We start from the raw sequence: 13,466 nt of genomic DNA, 5'->3' as shown, positions 1-13,466 counted from the left end.
CACACATGCGTTTGAATAGTGTGTAACCTAAAGCTGACACCAGCACAAAGCAGACCAGATTGCCCCGCAGCCAAAGAGAACCTTTAATTATTGCCACTATGCGGTAGAACTCATTTTAATTCAAAAACACACATGCACACACACTTGTTTGTTTTACAATCAAATTTAATTAAATTAAATTAACAGAGATATTCAGAAGACAAAAGAAAAGTGCTGGTAAATTAAAAACAGAGAAAAGCATTCCAGGCAATAAAAGAATCAAGTTGAAAAAACAAGGTTTTCTAAACTTTGAGTGCCAATCAAGGTCGGGTGACTTCAGTTTACAAAGTCAAGCTCTGTTGCACACGCTCGCATTCCTCCAAATTAGCTTGTGACACACCACGACAAAACACCCCTGGTATCGAGGAGTTCAATGCACTCGATTTTTTTTCATGCATTGCCCACTCAATCACATCCCCATGCTGAATCCCGTTTATTATTAGAAACTGAATGAAAGGCTGAAGGGATGGCGCAGCTGGATGTTACATCTGCCATTTTCTCAACTATCTTTCAAAATGTGTTCAGGCTGCAAAGAGGATGTTATGTCGTATTTATTTAGTGTTATGTATCGGTATCGATATACAGTACGTATCGAGTCGACTTTTATTGGAGGAATGCTCACCCCTACTATTTAACATTAGCATTAAGCTAACTGACAGAAAAGTTATGTGGTTCTTCAACGAAAGACAGCTCAGTCGTATCTCGAGGCAGCACTGCAATCTGTTTTTAAGCCTACTCAATTCTTCTTGCCCAGTCATAGATGTTCCTTTAATCAACCAGTACAAACATGCCCCAGTAAAATGAATGTTCACTTAAAAATGATGTCTTGCTTTACTGTCCCGCAGGTGCTTTGGCTATGTCTGTTCTGTAAAGGGGCGGCACGGTGGCGCACTGGGTAGCACGTCCGCCTCACAGTTAGGAGGGTGCGGGTTCGATTCCACCTCCGGCCCTCCCTGTGTGGAGTTTGCATGTTCTCCCCGGGCCCGCGTGGGTTTTCTCCGGGCACTCCGGTTTCCTCCCACATCCCAAAAACATGCTTGGTAGGCCGATTGAAGACTCCAAATTGTCCCTAGGTGTGAGTGCGAGTGCAAATGGTTGTTTGTCTCTGTGTGCCCTGCGATCGGCTGGCAACCGGTTCAGGGTGTCCCTCGCCTACTGCCCGTTGACGGCTGGGATAGGCTCCAGCACTCCCGCGACCCCCGTGGGGACTAAGCGGTTCAGAAAATGGATGGATGTTCTGTAAAGGTGACTGACTGCATGAATCACATTTAGCAAATGTGGTTAATGCAGATGTAGTCAGACAGATCTGCATACACAAGTCTTGAAGATAAACTCATCGTATTCTGAGGTTAACATGGAATCCTGGAATTCCTGTGGTGCTTCCTCAGCAGTATCTCAGGTAAGTGTGATAAATCACAACTTCCACATTTGGGAATGTAAAAAAAAAACTTGACAGAATTATATGCACAACAATATCAAATTGAAAATGAAGGGCCCATTGTTAGATGTTTAGACAATTCTTTGTTCACTTATTTATGGGAAAAGTGTGATCAAGACATCTTTCAGTTCCATCCCAACTGTGAATATAGCAAAGCATGCTTGGATGACTTTGATGAATATGACAGCGTACGTTTTTGTACCTTGTTAGTCCAATTTAAAGATATCCGAGCACAAGAAAATTGTTTTCCAGCGAAGAAGTGCAGTAGGATGGGAAGCCGGGAATGAGTCCCAACATGCCGGAAAGGAATGAAGGATGAATTCATGACCAGAGTCTGACACCTCGCCCTGTCACTCCCTAAATCTTCAACGCTTACCCATTTTCTTCAGCTGGTACTGTTGCAATTTCACCTTTACTAACAAATGATTTGAGTCATGATGAATTCCAGTGTACCAATATAAATTGCTGATATGATCCCCAGTTAAAATATTACACAATCAAAGAGGATTATGCAACAATTTTATTCCTCCAGGTTGAATACAATATGTACAAAGCAGCATGATATCTTTTGTCATAACACACGTGGCTAATAAAATCATAACATGTGAATCATTTCCTGGCCGGACATGAGTAACAAACTCACCTTTATTTGTCCAATCCTGCCTGCCACACCCACAACACTGGCATAAGCGCAAGCACAAAACACACACCCTGATATCAAGTGGAAGTTACCAAACATACCCTTGGGGCTGGGTTTTTTTTTTTTTTTTTTTTTTGTCTCACTGAGGTGGTTTACACCTACTCAAATCAAATGTATATCAAACTCATAGTTGAAGAATATGTATCCCCTGTGAAGGTGCTTTTTTTCCCCGTGCACTTCTTCTGTTTGGAATTTTGGTGGCAGTGTTTTGGGTGTTTTTGTTTTTTAGACAATGAGACAACCAGCATCGTCTTTAGCCATGAAAAACTGGAAAACATTGCCATCCGGTGGCGAGAAAGCGCAATTGCATGGTGTTTTTTTTTTATGGTTGAACGCAAAAGTGAATGGTGAAGTCAATTTAAACGTAATCTGTCAGTGCTCAAATGTCACGATGTGTACGCATCTCTCTTTACCCGTATCTCACCAGGCATCCATGTCTGTCGGAAAATGACAGGTATCAAATTTTCCATCGCAATGCTGCAGATGAATAATCACATACAGCCACAATGTTAACAAGAAAAAAAAAAAAAAGAACTCGAAAGGTAGCGTGCTGCTGTCGCGCCATAGAAGTGGCGTAGCCTCCATATATAACAAAAGAAATGTTGCACTTACTGCACGACGCAGGTGGGAGGTATCTAATGTCAAGAGTTCACTTGCACAATGTAATATGACTCAAATGAGCTATGATTTCGCTTCTTGGAGAACTGTAGAGGAACCAAAATTAAAACAAATACTCTAATAAATTAGATATGGTCATAATAATCGAATTATTATTAGGAATTGGGAAAAGTTGAGTGTTGCTTAAATTTTACTATTATGGGGATCTACCTGGGTTGAATATCGACGGTAATATGTTGTTTGCGCAAGTGTGAATACATTAGATATTAAATAAAATATATAAACATATTACTATCTTGAAATAATGTGCAGTTCTGCAAATCGTTCATAATATTTCATAATATACGTTTATATTTTTTTATATTTCTACCATATTTAAATCATCTTAACGTTTCGAGTATTGTAATAATAAAATTAAAAAAAAACTCAAAGCAATTTTAGCACTCGTAATCCGAGGACAACGAGCGTTAATCCTCGGGGGGCTTCCACTAACAAAATTCCCCCTTGCATTGTCGTCGTCGGTTTATACAATCGTCTTTGGGGGGAAATACAAATCGCTTATTAAGATGTGAAACGGCGGCGTTTTTAGCCGAATTTCGCAGAGTTGCATTGAGGTCACTTCTGCTGTGGCTGCCTGAATTCCCCCCTTTGTGTTTACACATCCGTGTTTTCCCAGCTCGCAGCCCCCCGCTCCCCATTTCGAAGCCATTTTGGACACACATCACACTAACATGCACGTAAACCCCGGACGACCTCGCGACGCAGCGCCGCCAACCGCACCGCTCTCCACGCTTGTTCACCGCCAGAAAGAACGATAAACGCACATTTCTCCTTCCACGTTCTTTTTTCTCAAGCCATGCGGGACTAAACGAGACAGCCGGCGGCCCGACTAATCTGCCCCCTCCGTCTTTTCTTCTCGGTGGTGGTGGTGGTTGTTGGTGGTGTGGTGGCGGCGGCGCTTACAAGCCTTAGCTCGGAGGGGGGCCTGCGGTCGGTTTGACTCTGCCGGTGCTGAGGGGTGGATGTGCGGGACGGAACCAAAACGGCGGACCTCTGTGGTGGTGCTTTTTAAAGACGGAACATGTCTTTCTCGTGGCTGACTTGTTCACTTCTGCTGGGAACTTTATGCGCAGGTAAGCGGCCGCTAGGGGCTAGCTCCCACCATAGACAATGTCACCTATTCGAGTGTTTATTTAAACTTTTATCCATATATTTATCTTGTAAGTATCTCCCACCGTCCGCGTGTTACTCAATTCTTTATGTGTCAAATATTAACGTATATTTAAAATAAATGCTCGAAAGTGTGCTTTGTGACAAAAGGTGCTGCGTGCTAAAACTGTTGCGTTCGATGCCTTTTGTAAGCCCAGGGCAGGAATAGAAAGCAGCAGCTGCGGCAACATCTTGAAACCTTATATGCTCCGTAACACTTTTTACTCAACAACAACAAAAAGAGAGGAAAGCGTTTCCCCCTCAAACATATTTTTAAAAAAGGCTAAATCGATCCATTCGAACAGACAATAGAAATACAACAAAGTACAAGGGGCCTCAGTTTGTCCTCCCCCCACAGCTTTCAATAACGTGACTCCACAACGTGGGCTTGCTCTCTGACCTTCTTTATCATTTTGGAACATACGGCCTCCCCTCAAACCCCCCCCCCCCCCCTTTTCTCGTTTAGAATGACAATAAAATGTCTACTCAACTGCCCCCCTTTTATATATGCATCTGTCTGCGTTTGTGTCTGTGTGCCACACTGCCATTTTCCTTCTTATATGATTTGTAGATTAATGTTGTAGTAAGCTGCTTCCTCTAGAATCCATGTTGTGGGAAGTGACAGAAGGTGGGAGGGAGGGTGTGAGCTAGGGATATTGTAGTAAAAGTCCTCTCCATAACGTGGCAACCAATATGGGATGGATGGAGCATCATCCTGTCATGTTTCCCCCCCACCCGTACCTTCTTTAAAGGTAATATTTCGAAGTATTTGAAGTCCATTGTTTGCTGCTGGACATCTAAATGTGTGTGAGTAGTGGGGGCATAACTGGGGGAGGGGCAGTCTCCTACAGAAAAGGATTTAAAGATACAGGGTCTATTTTTCCCCCCCTGATAACGAAGCTATTCTCGCTTGGCATACATTTACATCTCCCTTTTCTGTGTGAGAACAATGGATGACAAATTTCATTCATCATTTTTGAACTGGTGTAGCACAAAACATTTTCGCAAAGCATATAATTGCATATTTTTGTTCTGTGGGAACGGTGAAAACAGTAGCGTGGTGTTATGTAGAAAATACTCGTCGTGCAATGTCAATTTCAATACACCAGCATGGGAGAAGTGACGGTATTTAAAGGTTTACTCCCAGGTATGGATTTATGCTTTGCAATGCATGGGAAAAGTGCAAAGAAAACCTTTTTAGGTGTGGCATAAATGCAGCCTCATTAAAACACATTGAGATGAGTGTAGAAATTGCCCCATCATAAAGTAAGTGAATTTAATATTTATGAGTGACTGCTCTACTTTTCAATCATTTTTACTTTTGATTTTTGAGCGGGTTTTTACCAATGTTGATGATCATTGAAGTCTTTCTACAACAGCTTTGTAAATAGATTTTGATATTCATTGGTATGTCCAAAAATGAAAACACATTTTTCAAAGTTGTGATGTCATAACTGGTAACTGACAATCCAAGTCAATATACAGCACAGGCAGGATGTACAGTGAAGTATGTACTCGAGGGGGGTAATCCCTCGGTCCGTGTTTATCTCGAGAAGCGTCTGGCGTGTGCCTGTTATGTTTTGTTTTGCGGCTAATTAAAAGTCTAAAGAGATCTTTTCAGCGAGGCGGATTATTGGGTGGCAACTTCCGAGCCCCTGTGGAACGCCTGAAGTTGACGGCACGCCAAAGCGATAACGCTCAGATGTTCCCTATGCGACCCGTCCATCCGTACTTATTTCTGCTTTGCGAGATTGCTTACTGTCTGGTCTGTTCTGGTATCTTAACAGGGTACAGCGTGGGCGAGGCGGAGACACGCGAGTGCATGTTCTACAATGACAATTGGCGCGCCGAAAAGACCAACCAGAGCGGCTACGAGCGCTGCGACGACAAGGACAAAGACAAGGACAAGCGGCTGCACTGCTACGCCTCCTGGCTCAACTCCTCAGGGACCATCAAGCTGGTGAAGAAAGGGTGCTGGCTGGACGATTTCAACTGCTATGACAGGTGAGTCGCACTGTCAACTTTTACCACCTGATGCTGACAATTACGGCCTGCCGATTCTGAAACGTTCCCGCCAAATTTGTCGAGCGGCAACCAGTCGTAAGCCCCTTTCACTATGCTCATCAAAGATGGAAAGATGACGATGCCATGTCGCTACATGATAAGCCCTCGCGCCAATTTTTACGCAGTGGCACATTTCCAGCGTTTTGGTTTGCTGGCATCCATCCAGATGGGGCAGCCCCCGACCGGATCTGCTGGCCGCACGTTGAACTCCTTTCAAATGTACGCGTCCGACGGGATTGGAGTTGAACACAGCGTGACTGTGGATTCATGTTATTAGCATTTCTGTCATTTGGTAAGTGTCCAAAGTAAATACCCGCCATGCACGTAGCAATGTAAGTTCACCGCCACGTACATAGTTAGAAAACGCCAGCTTTAAATAATTCAGTGTTGCATAATGTATGCCGTGAGAGCGGGAGAACATGCTGAGGCGACATGAAAGCTGTTTTCATAATCTGGTTTTGAAAATATCGGGGTCAGGTCTCAATTAGACACGGGTGGATATGTACATACGCAGAGATTTGTGTGTGCAAAATAACGTTCAGTAGCTTGCAACGCTTTCTCATCCGATTTTGCGGGTTTTGCTGCACGAGTTAAGAGCGGATTTTGTGACTGTAGAAAAAATAGTGTCACTAGGTCATTATTAGGATGTTGTTGTTGGTTTTGATGGAGAGTCTGAAAAAATATAGAATTTGAGGCTGCACCTGCACTGGACCCTTCTCAATTGCAGCTGAAGAATGGAGATGCTTCTTCTTTTTTTTCTCTCTTCTCAAAGCAATGGCTTAAAAAAGCAAAAGGTTGTTCAATGACACTACAGGGAAGGAACAAATAATCATATTTCTTGTCGTTCTCCAGCGTGTATTCGCCGCCATTAAAAATAGCAGCGATCGTCCTCTGAACCACTAACACAAGTGTGTGTGTGTTTATGTGTGTGTCATCCCGTGGCTTCAGGCAAGAGTGCGTCTCCATGGACGAGAACCCTCAGGTCTTCTTCTGCTGCTGCGAGGGCAACTACTGCAACAAGCGCTTCACCCACCTCCCCGACTTGATCGGCATCGGCAACCGAGGTGAGCAGCCAACCTGGCGGAAAATAGCTCTTGCATTAACGCAAAGGACATTTTATATATATATATACACAAGTTTTGCTCTTGGGATGATGTGCTGCAGTTCAATATGAATGTTAACGTGCCACATAGATATAAAACACATCAGTTCCACATCAGAGTGAAGCCACAAGGTAAATTCTATTTACGGATGCTAAATACACTCATCGCAATAATGGTAATTTGAAAGGTTAGCAACAACCGGCAGACACTTTGTTGCAGTCAATTATTGTTTCCCGAATGCAATACTGATGATTTGGACCATTTGGCGTGTTTATAATCATCAATGGCGTTCTTCCCCCGCACAGTGAAAATCCGGCCTCCGCCCCGAGTGCCGTCTATGCTGAATGTGCTCGTCTACTCCCTGCTGCCGCTCTGTGTGCTCTCCTTGGCAATCATCTTGGCTCTGTGGATGTACCGTCACCGTAAGCCCCCCTACGGCCACGTGGACCTGAGCGAGGTAAGACAGGATTTTGTCTCTCGCGGTAACCCCCCCCTGCAGACGACCCTAATCAGTATTGAAGATATTGAAAATCAAAAATGTCTTTGTTTGTGCCTTAGGACCCTGGACCCACCCCTCCATCGCCCCTGGTGGGCCTTAAACCGCTGCAGCTTCTGGAAATCAAAGCCAGGGGGCGCTTTGGTTGCGTTTGGAAAGCCCAGTTCATGAGCGAATACGTAGCAGTCAAGGTCTTCCCTGTACAGGTGGGTCAACGCTTTTGCGCCTTAAACTCCGATTGAAAGTTGACATCCCCCTTATTGTTGTTGCACAGGATAAGCAGTCGTGGCAAAACGAGCGGGACATCTTCCTGACACCGGGCATGCGGCACGAGAATATCCTGCGCTATATTGCCGCCGAGAAGCACGGCAGCAACCTGGAGACGGAACTGTGGCTCATCACCGAGTTCCACGAAAGAGTGAGAATTCATAGTCTATTTAATGTCAGCTATACTTGTAAGTCGCCTATGTGCCGGCCTGGCCAGACCTTCCGTGTGTGCTCCGATATTGACGGAGGCCTTTTGTTTACCTCTGGAAAAGGGCATCGCTGCTTTTATTAAAAGCGCAGTTTTATTAGATTCTGGTCAGGATATATTACAGATTTTTTTTCTTGCCTTTTGTGGAGCCATAATACCCATCTTTGTTTAATTAGCGACAAGCTACTTGGTATCTAAAGCTAATGCATACAGGAAACATTCTATATTTATTATATGAAAAAAATATATCTCGTGTCACCCCTTTCACACTCCTGTTGTTTTGTTTCAGGGTTCACTGACCGACCACCTCAAGGGGAACACTGTGACCTGGGGGGAGCTGTGCCTCATAGCCGAGACCATGTCCCGCGGCTTAGCCTACCTCCACGAGGACATTCCCAGCAACAAGGGAGAAGAGCCCAAACCCACCATCGCGCACAGGTAGGCGCAAAACGATAACGGCTGAGAAAATGTCTTGTCATGGGGTCAGCCGGTGACCGTTACTTTCTCATCAGGGATTTCAAGAGTAAGAATGTCATGCTCCGAAACGACCTGAGCGCAATCATCGGAGACTTTGGGCTCGCTGTGTGCTTTGAACCAGGGAAACCTCCAGGAGACACTCATGGGCAGGTAATAAAAAAGACCTCCACTCTATATTTGAAATAATGATAACCAAATTTTTACTTTACACCCCCTCCCTTTTTTTTTCTTTACCGACCTACTTGGAACACACCATTTTCCTGCAATCTAGGCTCTAATAGCTCTCAAACCGTCAGCTCAAGTTAAAAATTGCTCTTGTAGCAGTGAATGCACTGACCCAGTAAAAGCCAAGTGAATCATCGGCACGGAGACGAGGCTCACATGCTAACCCAACCGAAACACGTTTGCCGCATGTCAGACGCCAGCGCCCGCCCCGTGTGCCGTCACCTTCACACACTTACACTACTAGCTTACCTTCCGCTTATTTTGACAGAGCCTTGCGTTAGAAAATGGCCACATTAAACCTGTATCTAACTTCCAACTTGTGCTTCCACCAGGTGGGTACGCGACGCTACATGGCACCCGAGGTGCTGGAGGGAGCCATCAACTTCCAACGAGACGCCTTCCTGAGGATCGACATGTACGCCATGGGTCTGGTGCTGTGGGAACTGGTGTCGCGCTGCAGCGACACTGAGGGTGAGTCCATCTGAAAGGGCTGTACCAGTTAAGTAAGACGTGGGACTCAATTCTTCTGTTCCAATGTCCCTTTCAGGTACCGTGGGCGAATACCTTCTGCCATTTGAAGACGAGATAGGGCAGCATCCCACCCTAGAGGATCTGCAGGATGTGGTCGTGCACAAAAAAATGCGCCCAGCCATCAAAGACTGTTGGCTAAAACATCCTGTGAGTATTTTTTTTTTGCAGCACCGCATCATGCCCCAAGTAACAAATCTGAGAAAAATTCCCCAGAGGAGAAATGATAAATTGCAGACTTATGCAAAAGCAAAAAAAAAAATGACATGAGTACCTTAACCTCTCCCTCGCAGGGTCTGAGCCAACTGAGCGAGACCATCGAGGAATGTTGGGACCACGACGCCGAGGCCCGCCTGTCGGCCTGCTGCGTGGAGGAGCGCATCGGCCAGATCGCCAGGACCACCGGCAGCACTACCTCAGATGGCCCTGTCTCCATCGTTACGTCGCTCACCAACGAGGACCTACCTCCCAAAGAGTCCAGTACCTGAACACGGACTGTGCTCCTCACATTTTTTTATTTTATTTTTTCAAACCCAAACTCAGTGGATCTCGGTGAATATTTAATAACATGCAGCTGCTACTTTATCCCCAACACTGGTATTTCTTTTTTTCTGGGGTGTCGGATTTTATTAACACATCCACCTGCTGTAGTTTGGACGTAGTATATAAGCTATACGACAGGCAACACTCAAAGTCGGTATTACCTCATGTATTGTTTTGCGTTAATTACCTCATTATTTTTTAAACGTTTTTTGTTGTTTGTTTTTTTAAACTTTTCTCCCCACCCCCTTTCCCCGTCAAGTGAACTTTTAAGCTCCAAAACCTCTGGAGGATTTTGAGACTGTTAGAACAAAATAGATTCATCTTCCTCAGGGGTCGAAGCTTCTCTAATTTTTGAAAGAAATTCTTCAAAGTGTGCTCCCCTACTTTTCAAACCTGTGAATGCCTCCCTCCCAACGGAAAAGTTAAGGAAAAAAACAAAAACAGACAATATATATAAATATATATAATGAAGCACAGTGGCGTTTTATCAAGCTAAAATGGGTGCTGGACTTGTTTGGAGATTTTAGGGACACCGTGTGGTCCCGCGGGGAACTACCTCTCAGGTATCCAATAGGCTTCTTTGGTTGTGTGTGTGTGAGAGTGTCTTCTAATGCGAGAGGGAGAGCCAAGCTAGCTGTCATTATGGACTTGTTCCCCATTCTAATGAGGATTTTTTTTTTTTGTTATTCATTCGCATTGTTTTTGTCTGTAGAGTTACTCCTTTAGCCAGTGCCGGGGGCATTGACAAATGTTGTCTGGAATTGCAATGTTAGACATTCTTGATTTTGAGCTGTTGTGTATGAGTGTGATTAATGATCATGCAGTTAAGCACAAAATGAGTCATATCCTGGCCATAATGTTTGAAAAAGTGGATGTTTTGATTACATTGAAAAGAATTTAATATTAGCTTCTTTTTTTTTTTATGAGAACAGTGCAGTGAGAATCACGTACCAGTGTGCAAACCTGTAATTGTTTTATCCCAAATGCAACAAAAACGTATCAGGCCCAAAACTCTAAATTATTTTTAAGTTTGAGATTCAAAAATTAAAAAGCAGTTATATCAACTAATAACAATGATCATCTAAATTGGTCACAGTTCAGAGGGGGTTCGAGTCCACCTCCGGTCCTCTCTGTATGGACTTTGCATGTTCTCCCCGTGATGATTGATTGATGAATGATTTCCACTTTCAACAAAAACATAACAGCCGGGATATGAACCATATTATGCTGCACGTTCGCGTTTATAAGTGAGAGCAGCCGACCCGGCCGCCATACTTGAGTACAAGCAACATGTCTGTTTCTGTGTTTTCTCTCGACGTGTCGAACGGACTCGCTCAAGTCAGTCGTTTGTCCCCGGATACCTCAGTCCTCCACGTACATCTCACCGGGAGATCTCAAAACGGTTGCCTTTTTTTCGTCTCTCGCCGATGCAATGCCATGCAGTGGCAGTCGCCGCGGTTGCGTACGTGCTGTCATACGAACACGAGTACCATACGTTTTTGAATGTCCGTTTTTATGCTGCTCTGACTATTCCAGGACTCTCAAGGATTTGTATTCTTAGCGTGCTCTAGAACCATCAGTGATGTGACACGAGGCTAACGTTCTGTTCTTGTAGTTGTTTGTGTGTTTAATGATGATGATGAAGGGGTGAGCCCTCAAGCTGCTTCCTCTCCTCCAAGACTGACCTCAGATCTTCTGAACAATTACCTCAGGCTTTTTTTTTCTACATGTACATGGACTTATGTGTTCTTAAGATGTATTTGATTGTGTTTTTTATTTTTAAGAAAAATACTGTAGTCCAGATGGTTTAATGTTGTCGGACGGGCCTCCTTGTCTTGAGATTTTTAATTACTTTTTATTTCAAAGAAAGTTGTTTTAATTTAACTTTTTTTTTTTTTAAGGAAAACTATTTTACTTTTTGTTTTGTTGACCATAGCCCCAGCAGTTGTCACACTGTCCACAAAAAATGAAAAAAAAAAAGACACAGATTGTTGTAAATACACTCTGGACGCAATGATTTTGTTTTGTAAGGAAAAGGATTCCCTATTCTAAATGTTTTTTTTAAAGGGGTTCTATATATACAGCAATTAAGGCCAAAACTACAAATTTTTAAATTCTCTAGACAGATATTAATTATTATGAGTTGACAACCATCTGAATGGTTCCTTCCTTAGCTGAAACAATAGAACTTTCCGGCCCCTTTAAAATCTGAGTCCTACCCAATATTTTAGCAAGCCAGATGTACAAAAATGTGCTGTTACCACATCCTGAACAAATACTGTACATGTAAAACACACAACGGCCCGCATGATGTTGGAAAAGGATTATAGATGTACTTAAATAAATTACATTTAGTAATGGACCTTCCACAAATAAAAAAAAAAGATAATTTTGGCCTTAACTGTATGTAAAAGCAAAAGGTAAGATTCCCGATGCTTTTGAACCCCCCACAGTATTACCTCTAAATAAACTCATAACCTGCCGATGAGACGTTCAGACGTGCTAGTTTAGACATGTGGTGCTGTGCAAAGATGGTGACTTTCTTATCATTTCTGTAAAAAAAAAAAAAAAGTGCTCTGTCATGTGTTCTCTGGTCGTGGTGGGGGTATAAATGTACAAAAAAAAAAAAAAAGATTAACTTTGGGGGAATTTTTTTTTTAATATAATGCAGAACGATTGATGTGCACAGTCGAGTGTGTGTATGAACCGAGGGTCCAGCAATATATCTAACACAGCAATAGTCATTTGAATATCATTTGATGGTCACCTAGCTGTGTGTGCAACAACGACTCCCACCCTACCGGTCCACCCAGGTGCTTTCAATGCCCCCCTTCCCCCCCAAAAAAATCACCTCCAGTTCTTCTGACCTCTTACCTCACACAGTACCTCTGTAACTTAGCGTCATCTGTAAAAAGGACAAAAATAATGAAGTGAGCCAGTAAGAGCAAGAGTGAGCCAACTCCTTTTTGGCCGCCTTTAATGGACGGAAGTTGAAAAGAAATTCTATCAAGAATGCAAGATGGGAAATAACGCAGTGCAATAATGGGCTGCTGCTCTGGAACTAAGCTTGAGTTGGGCTTGTATTCACACTGTTCATTTCTGATCTTAAAAAGGGGCCGGACTTGGCTCACTAGTTCAAAATCGCTCAAAGTTTTTTTTTTCTTCCCATGATTCCTATCTATATGAAAGCAAAGAATGTCCTTGTTCTAGTGTGAATGATGAGATTTTCCCCGTTGATGTGATGATTCCTGTGCGAAGATGTATGATTTTTGTCTTGGAAAATGCGTAGGGAAAAAAAATAGATGACATCTTTTTGTATATAAAAAATAAAATACAAATGCAAATGATGCGAGTCTTCTGTCATCATCCTCTTTATTATGAAATAAGCACACCCAACACAACTTGCTTAGGGCATCTTTGTATAATTACTTTTGTATTGCATTCTTGCGGTGTACTCATGTTGTGGTTATCCAAAAGAAAACAAACCACATGCTTCTGAATCGCCTCTGAGGCCTGGATGCGCTTGACACCTTTGCACACTAGATGGCGGC

The 13,466-nt window shown here is 43.3% G+C and overlaps 1 protein-coding gene across 1 annotated transcript; it reads left to right on the top strand.

The window, feature by feature from the left end:
- Positions 1–3,487: 3,487 nt before the first annotated feature.
- LOC119137593 (activin receptor type-2B-like) lies at positions 3,488–13,262 on the top strand. The gene is made up of 11 exons (XM_037277052.1): positions 3,488–3,928; positions 5,792–6,008; positions 7,017–7,132; positions 7,477–7,628; positions 7,730–7,873; positions 7,942–8,085; positions 8,432–8,580; positions 8,655–8,769; positions 9,177–9,315; positions 9,392–9,522; positions 9,666–13,262. Exons 1-11 carry the CDS (start codon positions 3,877–3,879, stop codon positions 9,858–9,860), a joined length of 1,554 nt encoding a protein of 517 aa, XP_037132947.1. The 5' UTR covers positions 3,488–3,876; the 3' UTR covers positions 9,861–13,262.
- Positions 13,263–13,466: the final 204 nt, after the last annotated feature.

This window comes from Syngnathus acus, chromosome 17, assembly GCF_901709675.1.
Source record: "Syngnathus acus chromosome 17, fSynAcu1.2, whole genome shotgun sequence".
Taxonomy (NCBI): domain Eukaryota; kingdom Metazoa; phylum Chordata; class Actinopteri; order Syngnathiformes; family Syngnathidae; genus Syngnathus; species Syngnathus acus.
The sequence above is the reverse complement of the archived record's forward strand: the minus strand, read 5'-3'. Positions and strand labels throughout refer to the sequence as shown.

Bases quoted from the DNA above. Each gene is read 5' to 3' on its own strand.
- LOC119137593 (XM_037277052.1), top strand. From the start codon at position 3,877: ATGTCTTTCTCGTGGCTGACTTGTTCACTTCTGCTGGGAACTTTATGC. The intron at 3,929-5,791 runs GTAAGCGGCCGC...GTATCTTAACAG, and splicing joins GCTGGGAACTTTATGCGCAG to GGTACAGCGTGGGCGAGGCG. The intron at 7,133-7,476 runs GTGAGCAGCCAA...TCCCCCGCACAG, and splicing joins GATCGGCATCGGCAACCGAG to TGAAAATCCGGCCTCCGCCC.